The sequence below is a fragment of the Pleurodeles waltl genome, chromosome 3_1 (genome assembly GCF_031143425.1).
Source record: "Pleurodeles waltl isolate 20211129_DDA chromosome 3_1, aPleWal1.hap1.20221129, whole genome shotgun sequence".
NCBI classification, from domain to species: Eukaryota; Metazoa; Chordata; class Amphibia; order Caudata; family Salamandridae; genus Pleurodeles; species Pleurodeles waltl.
This window is the reverse complement of record NC_090440.1, coordinates 1,583,077,376-1,583,094,250: the sequence shown is the minus strand read 5'-3', so window position 1 is coordinate 1,583,094,250 and position 16,875 is coordinate 1,583,077,376. Positions and strand designations below refer to the sequence as shown.

The 16,875-nt window shown below is 42.9% G+C and overlaps 1 protein-coding gene across 2 annotated transcripts in view; it reads right to left on the bottom strand.

The window, feature by feature from the left end:
* Positions 1–16,875, bottom strand: part of STAM2 (signal transducing adaptor molecule 2) — a 310,306-nt gene that overhangs the window by 214,583 nt on the left and 78,848 nt on the right. For both annotated transcript variants that reach the window (XM_069225179.1, XM_069225180.1), the window contains exon 5: positions 11,173–11,319. In XM_069225179.1, coding sequence (XP_069081280.1) covers positions 11,173–11,319 — 147 coding nt within the window. The remainder of the gene's footprint in view (positions 1–11,172; positions 11,320–16,875) is intronic.

Genomic DNA, 16,875 nt, shown 5'->3' with positions numbered 1-16,875 from the left:
AGGATCCGCTCCATGAAGGTTTCTGCAAGGAATGAGCAGGAGGATGGCAAAGGGCTGTGGAACAACAGCACTGACCTGTAAAAGAACAGTAGCCTTAGTAATGAACACTGTAGGGAATGAAGGTAGACACTATAGTACATAAAAAGGGTACCACTTTTTGTCCTCATGACATGGAAATTTGGCACTGAAAAGAACAGTATGCTGATACTACCAGAGATTTGGAACAAAAATGGGAAAGTCAAAAGAGAAAAAGGGTAGGAAAACAACAGTACTTCCTTTAAGCCTAGAGCAAAGAGAACAAAGCAAAATGCAATGTTTTGTTTCCAGTGATGGCATCCTGACCCAAAAATATAACAGGACATGATATCCAAGCAAGTTTCAGGTAGAAAGTGGGAAGGGTTGACCATGCTGCAAGAGACTCATTATCCTAAATCTAGGGTGCAGGAATGTAAACCATGCTTAAAGACTACTTATCTGTGAAGCTCAAAGGAGAAAAAAAATGTGGATGGCTAAGAAAAGAGGGTAGCAATGAATAGGGTAGAGAATATCACATTTCTCCCACTAGGCCTGAAAACAATTCAGAAACCTATTTCTTACATTCAATATAACGATTTCATGAAAAAATATGCCCATCTGCTCAAACCTGAAAGAAGGTGAGAGGAAAAAATAAAAGACTGTTCTGGCAGCCTGAAGACACAAATGCATTATTAAAGAAGTTATTGATGCCATGAAAAAGCACATAAGATAGTGGTGAGTGTTATATGAATGTTACTAGCATTTTTGAGAATGCAATGAGTTGATTGCGCGTGGCCACAATGCTAAATAAAGGAGTGTGATGTGCAGTGTCCAACCGACGAAGATCAGCACCAGCAATTCCCCGATGTCTCCCAATCGCTGAAGACAGGCTCTGCGGTAGAAGGTGAGGAGCAGAATTGTGGCCATTGGGGGATGTGGGATGCAGGAAGATGAAATTTATCCAAAACATCACTGAGTGAGGAACACCAGGGGGATGTAGGAAGATGAACTTTATCCGGAACACCAGTGAGTGGCTGGATGCATCGACAGTAACAGCTGCAAACCAAGATGGAAAGTATCCAAAGCTAAATAGCCCGCCCAAGATGTGATCACTGAATAAATGTGGGAGATAAACTGAGTTCCCATGCCGGTCTCCTAATTTTGGCAATAGAACACAAGGCAGCGGTGTCGTGTTTGACAGCATGGAGTACTGGTGCGTGGACCGGCAGAGGATTAGCCATAAAAACTCCCCGAACCCTTCCCTTCTCGTCAAGAGCACAAAACAGTGGACCATAACCAATGCAACAGCAGGACACAAGGAAGAAAGCGCGCTAAATATGCATCTCTCTGGGCACAAGAGCCAGGAGGGGGCGGATTGCCTTTGTACGAAGGCAGAAACTGTCTGAGAAATGTATTAGAAGACAGCACAGTCATTAAATGGACAAATACACTTTTAGGAGTGGAGGCGGACGAAGAAGAACTGGCTAAGATCACAGAACAGGCAGAAAGTTGAGACCAGGACGATTCACTGAGGACTTTGTGGTCAATATGGTTTCTCCAGTATTGGAGCTGTCATAGACTGACATGCTCAAATCATTCCCCTTTGCACTGGGAGTCCCAGGATACCATAACACAGCAGTATGTATCATAAACATAGGTCCTAATGGTAATGAACAGTCTGGTTAATAACATATGTATGTCATTTTTTTTAAAAAGGATCAAAACAGACTAGAGCACATTCCTGAGAGAGGTTGCATCCCTCAAATTTGAGAGCACAAGTGTAATGATTTTAGATATGGTATAAGGGGAGCCTCTTGGGGAAGGAGGGTGGGTCACATGTGAGTCTATGAAATATACCAATACTGGAGAACTGAAGTTACAGGTAAGTAACTCATTGTCTTGTCCAGTATTGGATCTTTCATAGATTCATACGTTGAATAAGAATAGCAAACAGTTATTATAAGTATGCTTTGGAGTTATATAAATATCCTTTGAGGATGGGGGCTAAGAAATCAATACAACGCAGTTACATTGTCTAAGCTTAACGTTCTAGAGATGGAATGACAGGAATACCAATAAAAGAGTATGACATGGAAATACATTTAAATAGTAATATACAAATACCCTTATAAACAGAGGCTCACTTTATTGAAACAGATGCCGTTAACACCGCCTGTCCTACAGCTGTCTCCCCATGATGCGTTGATTCGAGGCAGTAGTACTGCATGAATGTGTAGGTGCTCTTCCACGGTCCAGCTCGCCAAATATTTTCCAACTGAACACCTGCAAACAGAGTAATCAAGGTGGATACTGCCCTTGTTGAGCATGCTCTGGCTTTAGCTGCAAGTGGTTCACCAGCCTCTGAATGGCAGAACTGTCTGGCAGTGGAAATCCATCTTGCAATCGTAGCCTTAGTGACAGCAGACCCTTGATGCGTTTGACTATATGATACAAACAGTTGATTAGGATTGTGTATCTGCAGAGTGCTGTGCAAATAGAATGTAAGGCACCTTTTAACATTCAGAGTAGGAAGCAGCTGCTCAGCTGGGGTACCTGGATTTAGGGAAATGGTGCATATTATGATGGGTTAGTTAAGATCAAATTGAGTTGACACCTTGGGAATGCGTCTAGGAATCATCCTTAGGAGAACATTATTGCCAGTGAAGTGAAGGAATGGTTTCTGCATAGTGAAAGCCCATACTTCGCTGACTTTCCTAGCTGAAGTGAGAGCTAGTGGTAACACTACCTTCCAAGTCAGGAGCTTTAGGTCTGCTTTCAGAATAGGTTCAAATGGCAGTTTCAGTAGCTGGGAGAGAACTATTCCGAGATGCCATTCTGGAGGAGGAGCTCTGACCAAAGAGAAAGCCCTGCATAATCTCTTCATGAATTGTTTAATTATTTTTGCAGAGCAAAGTGAAGGAGAGTGCGATGAATGTATGTATCTCAATATTGCTGCGAGGTGACCCTTGACAGACGCATGCACCAATCCAGATCTAGCGAGTGATAGGAGATATGGCAGAATCTGTTCAGATGATGCTTTTAAGGTATCCAGGTTAGGTTGTTGACACCAAACATAGAATCTTTTCTATCTTAACCTGTACGTTTTGTTGGTGGATTGAGCTCTTGCTTTACATTTAATACCCCTACAGTCCTGGGGGATGTCTAGGTCTTTAAACTCATTGAACTCTGGATTAATGCACATAAGTGGAGAGATGTTGGATACGGATAGAGAATCTGGCCCTTGGTCATGGTTAACAATGTTGGCAGTGATGGGGGGCAAATGGGATAGCCTTACGACAACAGGAAGTGTTCTGTAAACCAGTGAGCAATTATTATCAGGAGACAGTGCTCTCTCCTCATCCTCCTAAGAGCCTTCAGTAGGGGAGAGGGGAGGGGGGCATTACCCACATGACCCTGGGAGCGGGTACAAACTGTCATGGAACTCGCATTTGGTGTTTTTGTGTGTGCCAAAAAAGATCCAATGCCGGTGAGCCCCAGTATGAGAATATCCTGTTTAGCTGTTTTTGATCCAGCTCCTACCTGAGACAACTGTCTGTGGTACTGTTAAGTGTGCCTGCTAAAGTGTTGCTGATTCTGGACACATGTTCGGCTCTCAGTGATATGTTGTGAATAGTGAGCCAATACCTCAGATCCTGAGCCTCCAGGAAGAGTGTTAATGATCGTGTGCCCCCTTGTTTGTTTATGAAATGCATGCCAGTTGTGTGGTCCTTACGAACCAGCATTGATGAGCCTGTTAGCATTGGAAGAAAAGCCTATAGAGTGAGAAAGACGGCCTTCAACTCCAAACTGTTGATATGCAAGGTTTTCTGTTGTGTTGACCACTTTCCCTGAATTTCTAGGTTCTGCAGATGTCGACCCCAGCCCTGCAGAGAAGCGACTGTGATTATCACAAGCTCTGGCACATGAGGAAGAAATGTCAGTCCCTGTGATAAATGAGAAACCTGGGATCACCACACTAAGGCCTTCTTCACGTTTGGAGTGATGGTCACTATGTCAAATGATCCCTCGGCCTGGATCCTTTGTTTTTTCAATTCTTCTTGAAGCAGTCTCATCTTCAGGTGAACAATACTAGACGGACTGCAGAAGACATCATGCCCAGCAAGGACTTGTACAGATGAACTGAAGCGGACCTTCTTTTTGACAGCTTGACTGCCAGATCCCTTAGCTTGTTTTGTCTGTCTTGGGATAAATAAGCCTGGTTGTGCATTGTATCCAGAAGAGATCCTGGGGACGTTATGATTTGCTTTGGAATAGCAACTGATTTTTAGAAATGGACCATGAGACCCAGCTTATGAAATAAGTCGAGACAGGTCTGCGTGGTTTTGGATGCTTGGTGCGCTGTTGAGGCCTTGAGTAACCAGTCTTCCATGGAGGAGAAACACTTGCGACCTTGGTTCTGAGTGCGGCTGCTACTGGTGCCAGGCACCCTGTAAATATGCAAGGTGCTGATCTGAGTCCAAATGAGAGGTCTTTGAATTGGTAGTGGGTACTGGCAAAAGTGAAGGGAAGATATTTTCTGCATTTGGAATGAATGGGGATGTGGAAGTATGCATCTAGCAAATCGAGAGTCATCATGAAATCTCCGCTGTTGAGGAGGTGCATGGTTTCAGAGTGGATGATCATCCAAAATGATTGCTCGAGTAAGGATTTTTCAGGTTTCTAAAGTCCAGGATGGGCCTCCATTCCCCTGTTTTCTTTCTTATAAGGAAGAATCTGGAGTAGAAGCCTATGCCTCTTTGTAAAAAAGGAACTCTTGATTGCTTCCTTTGCCAACATGGCAAGGATTCCTTTTTCAGTAAGTGTTGGGCTCCCCTTGGAGGGTCGTTTGGTGGAGTCTGTACAAATTCTAGGGTGTGGCCATAAGCAACCAGGTCTAACACTCATTTATCCGATGTTATCTGTTTCCATTGGGGTAGATAGTTGGAAATCTTTGCACCCACAGGATGTAGCCGATACCCAGTTTAGGTCACTGTTTACAACCTGTCTCTATTATGGGAGGGTTGCTTTCGGCGAGTGCCTTGTTTGGCACTCACCGAAACTGGTATAGGCTGCTGCAGGTGGATGACGGTACTGTTGCCGATAAGTTGTTTTGTACTGTGCTTGAAAGGGCTGAAACTGCTAACACTGGTATTTTCCTCTATAAGTGGAGAAATCTCTTCCACAAACTCCTCAAAAGGGTGCTTTTTTATAGTGGAGGATGCTGAGAGAACTAGCAGTATCAGTGTCTGTTTTTATTGTTAACAGTGCATCGTTCATGTGTTGTCCAAACAGCATTTCCCCGTCATAAGTCATATCTAAGACCTTAGACTGGACCTCCAGTCTGAAAGATGTCGATTTCAGCCATCCTTGGCACCTGAGGACTGCTGCTCCAGCAAGTTGGCGAAAGCCTGTTGAGGCGACATCTATTGTGCAATCTATCATCTCGGATAAGGTGTGCTGTCCCTGCTGTAGAATCTTTGTGGCTTCTGTTTTCTTGTCTTCCAGGATAAGGTCTATGAAGTTGCCTATGTTCAACCATATCTACCTATCATAGTAGCTTAGGATGGCCAGAGAATTTGCAGCTCATACTACAATGTCCGACATGAGGGAAAACCTCTTACCCACATTGTCCAGACATCTACCCTCCCTATCTGGTGGTGTAGAGATGGAAGCAGAAGAGATCTTGGAATTCCGTTGTGCAGCCTGCGGTATAAGTGAATCAGGTTTGGGATGACCCGTCAGGCATGCAGGGAAATCTTCCAGGGCTCTGTACATTTCATCTACATGGGGTGGCAATGCCGCCATCGTAGCCGGGTTCTTCATAATCTTTATCCCCTCCTCCCAAATATAATCAATGATGGAAATTGCTCTGACTGATTTCCCTGCCTGTTTTTTTAAATCATAAAGGAAACAATCGGATTGCTTGATGGAAGATGGGAGGTGAAACCTTGTCACCGCTCAGTCCATCAAGTTATGAAACCCTAGTATGTCCTCCGGGGAAAAGTCTGATGGGTGTGGTGGTGGTGGAGGTGATGGTGTGGGAATGAGATAGTCCTCCCACTCATTCTGTGAAGGAACATTATCTTGTATCTCTCCTTCTTCTCTTTCATCGTCTGATGAAGAGGGGTCCTTTCTCGGTGGTGCCGCTATGGTTGCCGCTGGTGTAATTCTGGGAGTTAAAGGTGGAGGAATATACTGAGGCGTAGTAGGTACAGCTGGTTGAGGAGGTAGTACCTGCTGTTCAGTAGTTGTGCCAGGAAATCTGTCTGTAATCTTGCAAAATAGCTTGCAAATCTTGAGCCAAAGAGACAGGTAATTGTACTTACTGTTGTTGCGGATGATAATAAAAATGATGTTCGCAATGCCTCTTTGGCGGGGGAGCAAAATATTGATGATAATTTTGCTCATCTTCATCATCAACGTCATTTTCTTCGACATTTTACCAGAAGTTCACATGGACTGTGCGATGGCCGAAATGGTCCCTCATCATTCGACTCCTCTATATCTAACAGATGTGATGGAGGAAAAGGTGAGATCTTTCTAAGGGACGATAGCGCTGGAGTTATTGTCCTTGTGGCCACTTTTATAATCATCGTCGATGTTCCAGTCGACAATGTCATCGACGCAATGTCCTGAAGCGAGGTTGTCGGCAGTGATGGTTTCGCTGTCGGCTGTGTCTTTTTTGTAGTTGCCGCCATCAACAGTGGTGTCGTCGACGGTGCTGCAGTCAACGTAGTCGTAGACAGGAGAGTCCGCAGTGGGTGAATCCTTATTGATGATATGGGAGCGTCGACAGCCGCCGTCGTCAATGTCCCTGCTGATGATAGCCTCGTGGATGAGACGGTTACAACCGTCATCAAGACTGCAGTCAATGGTGGTGTTGATGTTTTTTCAGCAGTCTAAGACACAGATCATTCTTTATATTTCTGAGATGGAGAAGTGGGTTGAGAGAAGGTATCCTCTGTGGAGAAATGGTGCCTTTTCTCCTTCTTCAGAGGATCTGTATGGTGAGACTTTAAGGCCTTTCTACTCTCCTCACATGTTTTCTCTGAGGATCTCGCTCTTTTTCTTTACCTCTCTGAAGTGTTACTGTCCTTTTCAGAAGTGGGAATCTTTTGGCTCCTAGACTTCTGAAGCCACAGAAGTAGCCTCCCCTCACTATCTTTTAGAGCCTTTGTAGAAAAGGTTCTCATTATCTTACAGTCCTTTTCCTGGTGACTGGGGTAGCAGCAGCAAAGACATTCCTTGCGTTGATCATCCACATGAAGACATTTTTCCCCACGTGACTTGCAGGATTTGAAAAGTCCTTTTTGGAAGTTTCTCGGACATTTCCAGCTGAATTATAGGTTGAAATAGGGAAAAAAAAATTGAGAAGAGGCCAGGGAGACTCCCTTCACACGACAAGTGGTAGAAAATCTGAGGGATGTAGCCTCTCTTGGGAATGTTGTAGAGGATGCGGTCACCTGATTAGTCATAGTTCAAGTTTGGTCCTTAAAAAAGAAAAAAAAAAAAAGACATAGATATACCATTAAAGAGGTTGTTCATTGGCCTTAGGGCCTATGGTAATGATACATACTGCTGTGTTATGGTACCGTCGGACTCCCACTTCGACGATGCGGAATGATTCAAGCATGTCAATCTATGAAAGATCCAATACTGGATACAATTATAGTGTACCCTGGACTGGACTACACACGAGCTTCAGGCAATGTGGAGATCTTTGAGAAGGCCAAAAAGGAGCTCTTCAGTGAAACCTGCAGTTTATGATGATCTTTTCATCTAAATTGAGAATCCTGGTGGAAGGGAAATTGTGGTTCTTGAGGTCTTAAATTAAGACTAGGATAGGCCCGAGGGATGGCGCCCAGTAGAGAAACCACAGATGCCACAGAATAGAAAGGAATGGAGGACAACGTACTAAATGGTTCAGAGACAAGGAGGGGCACAAAAGGCAACGGCAACACAAGACCAACTTAATTTTGGTGGAATCTTGATGGATCATGCAGGGAATGTGGCTGGATTAATGGGTGGGGCTGGTGCAATCAGAGGTAGGAGATATAATTTCAAAGCTCAACTCAAAAACCTGCCATCACTTCTCCATTCAGGCAAAAAGGAGAAGAGACTTGTGAAACAGAAACCCAAGAACGTTTGAAGTTATTTCTAGGAGGGGGACGGACACCTTAAGCATTGGTGAGGTGTGCAGTTTCAAACTCGAAACCCGAGGTAGTAGGACAGGGGAGGGGAGATGAATGAGTAAGTGAAGGGGCAGACTCTAGAAGAAGCACCCAGGGGCAAGGACAGGGGGAGCATGTCAAAGCATTATGCGACAAGCCTCGACTATGCGGGACGAGCCAATACTAAGGAGCAGGCCTTACCATCCTCTTGAAAACTAAATGGGCTGGTTAATGCACTTAAGAGAGGGGTGGAATCATGATATTTGTATAGACATAGTCCAGAACTAATTCTGTTGCAGAAGACTCACCTGGTGGGGGGAATGACTGAAGCCACCTAAGTAACATGAAATTGGGTTTGGGTGCACTTTGGCATTGCTTTCAGATCCGGAGGAGTTGGAAACTGGCCTGTAAATCACTACTGTTGTTTGTCATCTGGATACTAAGCGGCAGTGACTGGAGACAGGAATGGGACAGAAAAACACAGTGGCCTCCTGGTATTTCCTTTATGGCCTAGAGTCGACAATGTTGAGAAACTTAGAGACTGTTTGGCTACAGCACCAGCCTTGCTGACTATTATTGGGAATAACCTTAATCTAATGATGAGTCGGGAGTTGGACAGAGTCACCAGGGGAATTCAGTTCGTAAAGGCTGAATAGACATCTGCAGACTTTTACCACAGCCCTGGGTCTAAAGGATCTCTGGAAAGGAGCACACTCCCACAGTTCAGTAGTAAACCCATGTGTCTGGTTCCACAGGCTCCATGTCAGCACTGGATTCATTCCTAGTCCCGCTAACACAGGGAGGCCGGTCCCAAGATACAGCTTACCTAGGTAGGGGAATATCAGATTGCTCCCCAATATGTACAAAAATTGATCTTCCAACTGCTCTGATTTGGGTCGAGTGTAAACTAGATCCTGGGAGCTTACCAACTGGCACACTTAAAGGTTCCTGGGTCAAATAAGTGTTACATTTTAGGGAAAATGCAGTCTCTGCAATTCAAGGTTGTTATATGAGAAGAGCACAGTCATGAGGGGACACAATCTCACGTGTGACTGAGAAAGAGAGAAAGAGCCAGGGAGGTGTAGGAGTTGGAGAACAGATTGAGTAGCTGAAGAATCAGAAAGTATTGAGTCGTGGGAACAGTGATGAGTAATGTCTTTGAGGCTGAGGATACTCTGGGACGCTACTCCTCATTCTGTGCAACTGGACATGAATACAGTCATTCTCAATTGAAGCAGGGCACAGGATCTCGCTAGTAACAGGAGAGACACTGACTCTCAACCCTTCTCTGATGACAATAGGAATATGGGAGGTCGGAGGAGCAGACATTATTCAAATACGTTATTACTCTGTAATGTGGAACTAATAATAGCCAAACTAGACACTGTTCTGAGGTGGGGTAGCTGTGAGATTTTGAGGATGGACAGCTGGACAATCAAAATGAATTTGTGCAGCGGGAAGGGGAGACAGTATACACTGCCCATGGCTGCCCACAGTAGTTTGATAAGATATGGGTTCAGTGGAATCAATGTCAGGCTATGGACTGAAATCCTTAATAAAAAGAAAATGTTCTGTCTAGACACTGACAAGAGTAATAATGCAGCCAGATTGAACAAAATTAGGGGACAGGGTGAAGGTGGGTTATGTCTTACTGCATTCTTGTTTTAAATGCCCTGGGATGCTCCTGGACATGTCGTACACCTCCATAACAGAGTAGATACTTTCTCTACGTTCTGGGAAAGTATTCGTAATTTTGTTCAAAGTCAGTTTTCTCATTGTTTTGCAATGTTAATGAAAATTCAATAAAAAGTTTTAAAAAGTATTAGGTTGCATTCTTTGTTCTACAATTTTAAAACTAGGTTACACCAAGCTACAGAAAATTTAAGAAAAGAACAGGAACAAAACAAAAATGCTTAAAAGTTGGTTAGATGAAGTGGATACAGAGAGAAAATGCAATCCAGTAGAAAGTGCACTCGCACCCAAGTCTCCTATTGTAAAAGGCTCATTCATTTACTGCAATGTACAAGGCAGGTCAAAAAAAGATCAATATAATTATTTTTCTTACCACTTTAGTTTTTGCATCGCTCAACTGTCAATTTGCAGGTTTCCTGCATTTATTTTAATATAATTTGCTCCAGATGAACAACAGATGGACACTGGTTTCAATTATATGATTGTGGTGAAGTCTGGAATATTATTTATTGGAGGTCGATGTAAGTGTCAGCTGTAGTGTTCTGGATGATTTGTACAATCAGATAAGAACATGTATGTTTCTCTGATTAGTCAGTCAAATACACGACTAAGACCAAACCTGGAAATAAATGTCACTTAAATGGTTTTTCAAGTTTGTGCTTGCTGAAACTATGGTGAGTTGGTGAGGAGATCCATCCATGACTAGTCTTGTTGGCAATTTGCTTTCATATGCCGCTTTAAGTCCCTGATGTGCCCAGTGTGACAGCACCTGTCTCGAAGATTAGATGTATTTTTATCCTCTCCAAAGCGTGTTATCCTATTGGCGGTAGTCTGTATGTTTTTCTTAAGTATCTTTCCTGACAGAAAGAGAAAAACATATCAGCTTGTCCTGGCCAGTATCTTTTTAAAAGAGGTTGTCCATTTGCTCTCTCTTGACGAGTGCCAGCCTCAGTCAATTCGCTTCAACCCAACTCACAGGCTGGATTAGGAAAGAGGAGGATATGGGGGCATAACAGCTTAGGGTCATGCACAGAAGCCGTTGTAGCATTTGAGGAGAAACAAAACAGTCCACCAAGATAAAGCAAAAGGAAGAGGACCTTATGATTTTACTGAAATAGACCTGAAAGGTGTATGCATAAGTCAGCCTTTTTCACCCCTACAAAAACAAGGCATATCGAATATAATCACACAAATATACTGTGTTATCTTTTAGAGAAAAGTAGATTTAATTCAAAAGCAGCAAGTTCGCAAAATATAAACTTATTACTAAAACAACCAGACAAATTAATTCTACCTGAGATCCAGTAGTCGGGAATGTTATACCATCCTCTTTCATTGATTTGATAGTAGCCGATATCAAACTAAACTGAGGATCCTTTTGAAATTCTTCAGACCACTCCACCATTAACGTTTTTAATTTATCACATACCTTTGGGTGAGCCTATAATCAAATATTGCACAAATACTTAGGATATATATAGCAAACAATACGAAATGGACTTCAAATACCCATAACAATAACAGAAAGTGGTCCTCACAGACCAATTACTTGTTTGATATCTAACATTTTCTTTGTATTTTCACTTTCACGTTTTAAATAATAATTTACTCACCTGTGGTAGTACCTTTTACAATGTGTGCCCTTCGACTCATAATTCATAAGTGTAAACAGCACTTAGGCCCAGGTTTATGTCTGGAAGGATGGCCTGTGGGTCCACCATGGGGAGTGAGTAAACTACTCCGCCCTCATGGTGGAGAGATCACCCACTTAATTTATAAATTACCACAAAATAGTCATTGACAGGAACAACCATCACAGTGGTACCTGTCAATGCATTTTATTGTTTGCTACTTGTATGCGTCATAAGGACACACCTCTGTAACAAATGACATTCTTATCTTTATTTTCAAAAGACAACCGAAAACAGGATTTTATTTTTGAAAAGAAAAAAAGTAATGCTCCCCTCGCCATGGGATGCTTCTGCTATGGCAGGGGGAGCATTATAATAGTTTTAGTGTTCCTCACTGCCAGATTTCTACTGACGGTAAGAAACAGTCAAATATGACTACATGTACCACCATCTAAATTGAGTGGAATAGGGTAGACTCCAGTGGACCGAGGGAGTGTGGGTAAATTGGAGTGACATGGGGGAGACTGGGGTAGATTAGAGTGGAGTGGGGTAGAGTAGCATGGAGGAAACTTGGGTAGAGTGGAGTGTGGTAGAGTGGGGTGGAATGGGTAGACTGGAGTGGGGTAGATTGTAGTGGAATAGACTGGAGTAGAGTAGAGTGGATTAGGATAGATTAGAGTTGAGTTGATGGGGTAGAATCTAGTGGAGTAGACTGCAGTAGTGGAGTGGGGTGGGGAGGGGTAGATTGCAGGCGGGTAGAGTGGTGTGGAGTAGGGGGAGTGGGTAAGATGGAGTGGCGTTGATTGAAATGGGTTAGACTGTGGTGGGGTAGATGGGGTAGAGTGGAGTAGACGGGGGTAGAGTGGAGTAGGCTGGGTGGATTGCAGTGGGGCAGGTTGGAGTGGAATGGAGTGGTAGATTGCAGTGCAGATTGGGAAAGATTGGATTGGAGATCAGAGTGGAGTGAGGTAGAAACATTAAAAATGACTAGAAGTCCAGCCATCTAAATTGAGCTGAGTGGGGAAGATTGGAAAGAAGTGAGAGATTGGGGTACACTGGCATTGAGGGGGTAGATTGAAGTGGAATAGGGTAGTTTGGTGTGGAGTGGATTTGGGGATTACTGGAGTGAAGTGGGCTACACTGGAGTGGGGTAGAATGCAGTGGAGTGGACTGATGTAGATTGGAGTTGATTAGGGTAGATAGGATTTGGGTGGAGTGGAGTTGATTGAGTGGAGGGGCGTAGAGGGGAGGGGGTTGGAATGGAGGGAAGTGGATGGAAGGTGCGTAGAGTGGAGTGATGTAGAGTGGGGTGGCATAGCATGGAGTATGCATGGTGTGGTAGTGCACTGCCATTACAGCAGCACACTTTGAAGTTTAACTGACCATTACATTTGCACAGACATACAATTTTACTGCTCACAAACGATAATTGGTGTAACTGACATCACCTATACTGATGAGCTTTGATCACATTCAAACATCTGTTTCCACCACACTTCAGTATTACAAAAAAATGAACGTAATTAGTACTTTCCTAATTTTGGTATACATACTGAAATATCGGCACAGTTCGTTTTTGTTGCATGCTAGAAAAAAGGCCTTTAGTTTCAAAGCAAGATTGTCACATTCTATCATTTTGAAGTAAGAGAAAGAAAAGCAAACACCAAGCTTCCTCGGAAGGCAGAGCCTGACATTTGACCTCTGCCTTTGAACGCACAGCAAATGTGACAAGGTAAGAGCAAGATTTAAAAGCCGGTTTACAGAAGGCAGTACTCAGAAGGATAAAGTAAACAAGCAATGCTGGACAGACAAACTCAAGCTGGACAGCCTAAATCAAAGCCAGCAAATAGAAAGCGAGCAAGGTGAGTTACAAACCACAAAGCAAATGGTCAGCAATAGGCAGAATAGTTTCCTAGGGAAGTTTTCAGAACATCCACAAGAAAGTGGTTAGCAAATCAGACAGCTGCAGCTTTAGGTAGGCTTTGACTTAGAAATAACCTGTTGGTTATCCAGGAGCCACTAGAGTATAGGTGGGTGGCCCAACAAATTAACAAGGAGAGCCCAGCCCAGCCAGGGTCTGGATCAGATCTTAAAGCCCATGCATGAGCCAAGTCCCGAAAATATCTGCTATGTAAATCATGCAACAAACTTGCAGTATTTTATGAAAAAGCCTCTTCCGAATTAAGAAAAGTGCACTTGTTTCACATGGCACCTAATAGCACTGCAATAAGAAGTACTTATTAAAAGTGTTATTTTTGTACAACTGGAAGTCTAAACTCACATATTTGACAGTGCTTTCCTTTGTGATAATGGAGAAAAAAAGTTTTAGTGGATTAAATCAGTTGCCTAATAACACAAATTAAGCTGGGAAGCCTTGAAGCAACCAAGTTTTCTGGTTTCACTTTCTACAAATCAGGCAATAAATATTTATCCATTTTACTTTCCCTTTTACCTTAGTGCTCTTTTCAAAATATAGCACAAAACTGACCTGAAGATTATTGGAGCACTTTACATGAGCACTAGTTATATTACACAATATCACATGTCTTGTTTATAGACATGGACAGATAAGTGATTTGCACAGAATCGTAGGAAGTTGAGTTTATGCCATGACTCAAACTTGGTTTTCCAATTAGCAGCTCTGACTCGAAGGCCACATCATAGCAAGAGGAAGGCAGGACGACGTCACATGAAAATTTGATTCGTTATGGGCTTGAGGTTCCCACAGGACCTCAAGCTGAGCTTTTTTTTCAGGCTCGAGTCTGGCTTGAGCAATCAGTGGCTCACCCAACTCTACGTTAGAGTGTGCACAACTCCTTGGTCCTTTTTACATTTTTATGCTTTCAACTCAAAAGCAGGAGAAATAAATAAAGACTAATTATGAGAATTTCTCTGAACTGCTACATTGAGACTTTTAGTGATAGCAAAATGATGCATGGATATTGGCTTGTACTTAAATATGTTATTTCTTTAGTATGAGCTGTGATTGACCAGTTCAGCAGCCTGACAACATTAAGATGAGGTAGAGGAGTTTAAAGATTCAATTTGAAGTAACATTTAAGCAGTCTTATATAATGTATTGCCTTCAACTAGCAACTCATTTTAAATCAGAGCATAGTCTGCTCTTGTGCTTTTTCGCCATGTCTGACAAAGAGAGGAAGAGCCTCTTCAGGGCCTGCAATACCTGTGGAAAGAAAAGGCTTCACTTTGAGGACCCCCACATAGCAAAGTCCCTTGGAACCATGCAATTCAAAAACAGCCCTTTCGGGGTGCCAGAGGAAGGAGCTATCCTTCCTACAGAGGGGGATTTCAAAAATCTAAATATCCCTCTTTGTTCTCCACTTACTGATCCTTTCGTCCCAAATATCAACAGAGGCAGCCTCCACAGACATGGATCGACTACTAATGTGGCAGGCCTTAGGCCTGTATACTCTTTAGTTATCATTACATTGCTATTATAATACACTGGGGACTCCCATCTTGATGACGAGGAATGATTCAACCATGTGAATCTATGAAAGTTCCAATACTGGAGTAATAAAAAATATCATAGCAAGCCACATGATGTTGTTTTATGTGTTGCCCCATTTCTGGCAAAAAAAACAAGCTTTATAGAGTAACTGAAGTACGCTTTGCAGTAAACATGTACTCCTCTATGTCAAAAGCAGAGTTTATAGCTTTTGTTGGTGCTCAAGGTAGGGCAATATGTGTCCTGATGTCTTCAGAGCATAGGCCATGTTATTTGCGATTTAACTGACATGAGGGATCAGCGAAGGGGTTGAATCCAAGGTCACCCTAAGATTATTCACTTCTCTTGAAGGTGCTGGCAGGGCATCAGGTTACCCTGGCCCATACAGCTCTAGGTCAATGTGCCGGCCACCATCTGCAGGTCATGATTCGGTTTCTCACTGTGTTGTATTTTAGGCAGTGAATTATCATACAAGCATCTAACAGTACAGATACAATCAGAGTCTTGGTGGGTGCAGTCAGTCTAGATTGATACTTTTTAGGATGATTTGACGATCGCTCACTTCATTGTAGTACATGAAGTTGAAGGATTTGATCTGGTCAGGGAATGGGGTTAATAAAAAGCAAAGGAGGAGAGATGTGGGATTCTGCAGTGCAGCAGTGAGGGACAAATGAAGGCAGAAAGAAAACCAGCCTTTGTCTGTCTGAGGTTCGAGGCGATCCGCTATAGAATATTCTTGAGCAGACCAAGATGTTGTAGTCTGTGTAATATTGTCTGTTGGACACTGTGGAAGTGTGATGTTGCATCCAGAAGCAGTAGTGGAAAAGCACCACTTTTTCCACAGTGAGTTTTGGGTCATCTCATATGGATATGATGACTGACTGTGCCTCCAGCTGGTCTAAATCCAGACTTTAGATACAACACAAGTTGTTTTCCCCAAAGTTGGGGAGCTGGGTAAAAGGCAAAAATTTCTATTACTACCCAGGAATGAGCCTTTTGATCCAGACCTGTAGTTTGCTGGATTTGATTTGTCAAAATTATTTTTAAAAAGTGAACTCTTGCAGGAAATCCTCAAACTGTATGGTAAGGAACTACAGATGTCTGAAGATTTAAAGTGGAGTTGTCCTGTCCCATCAATGATATTCAAGTGAACACAATCTGGAGGAGTGTTGTAGTCACAACCATGCACACAACATCCTGCTGCTAGTAAGAAACTTGGAACTAAGGGCTAGATGTATGCAGCGTTAGCAAACTGGTTACCGACCACTAAAATTGCATTTTTCAATGTACCTAAAGCATTCATTGAGCTATTTTACCTAACCAACAAGTTATTGAATCAGTATTTTGCAACCAGACTTTGCCTACTCTTCTCTTTCATCCTGGCTCAGAGATTGTACCACCTCTTATGGATCTCTTCAACTGAGCTGTGAATAATTCCTGCAGAATTAATGCGCTCCTGGATGTCGAGCCATATTTTTTCTTCTGTGACTCAGGCACCATGGGATACATACTCTTCAGTGAGAATTTCCAAATATTTCTCTGAGAATTTTAATTTTCTCTTTCTCCCTCCAAGGGCCTTCTCCTTCTCAGGATTCTGCTGGGACATTTTCCTGCTTTTGCAGGCTGGATGGATGAGATTGGGGCTGATCCCAAATGGATTTGACTGGCAATCACCGGTCTCAATACTCTCCATTGTTCTTACAGTCTGCTGCTAGCCTACTTCCTGTTTACAATGTCATCTCTCACAACCAGGTAAAAGAATGTGTTATTTGAGACTTGATTCACTATTTACCAAATGGCTATTTGCGATTCCTTAAATTGCGAGTGCAACTAGTACTGTATCGGTAATGGGCAGTCCATTGCATTCGTACATACTAAATACTGATTTGTAAATTGC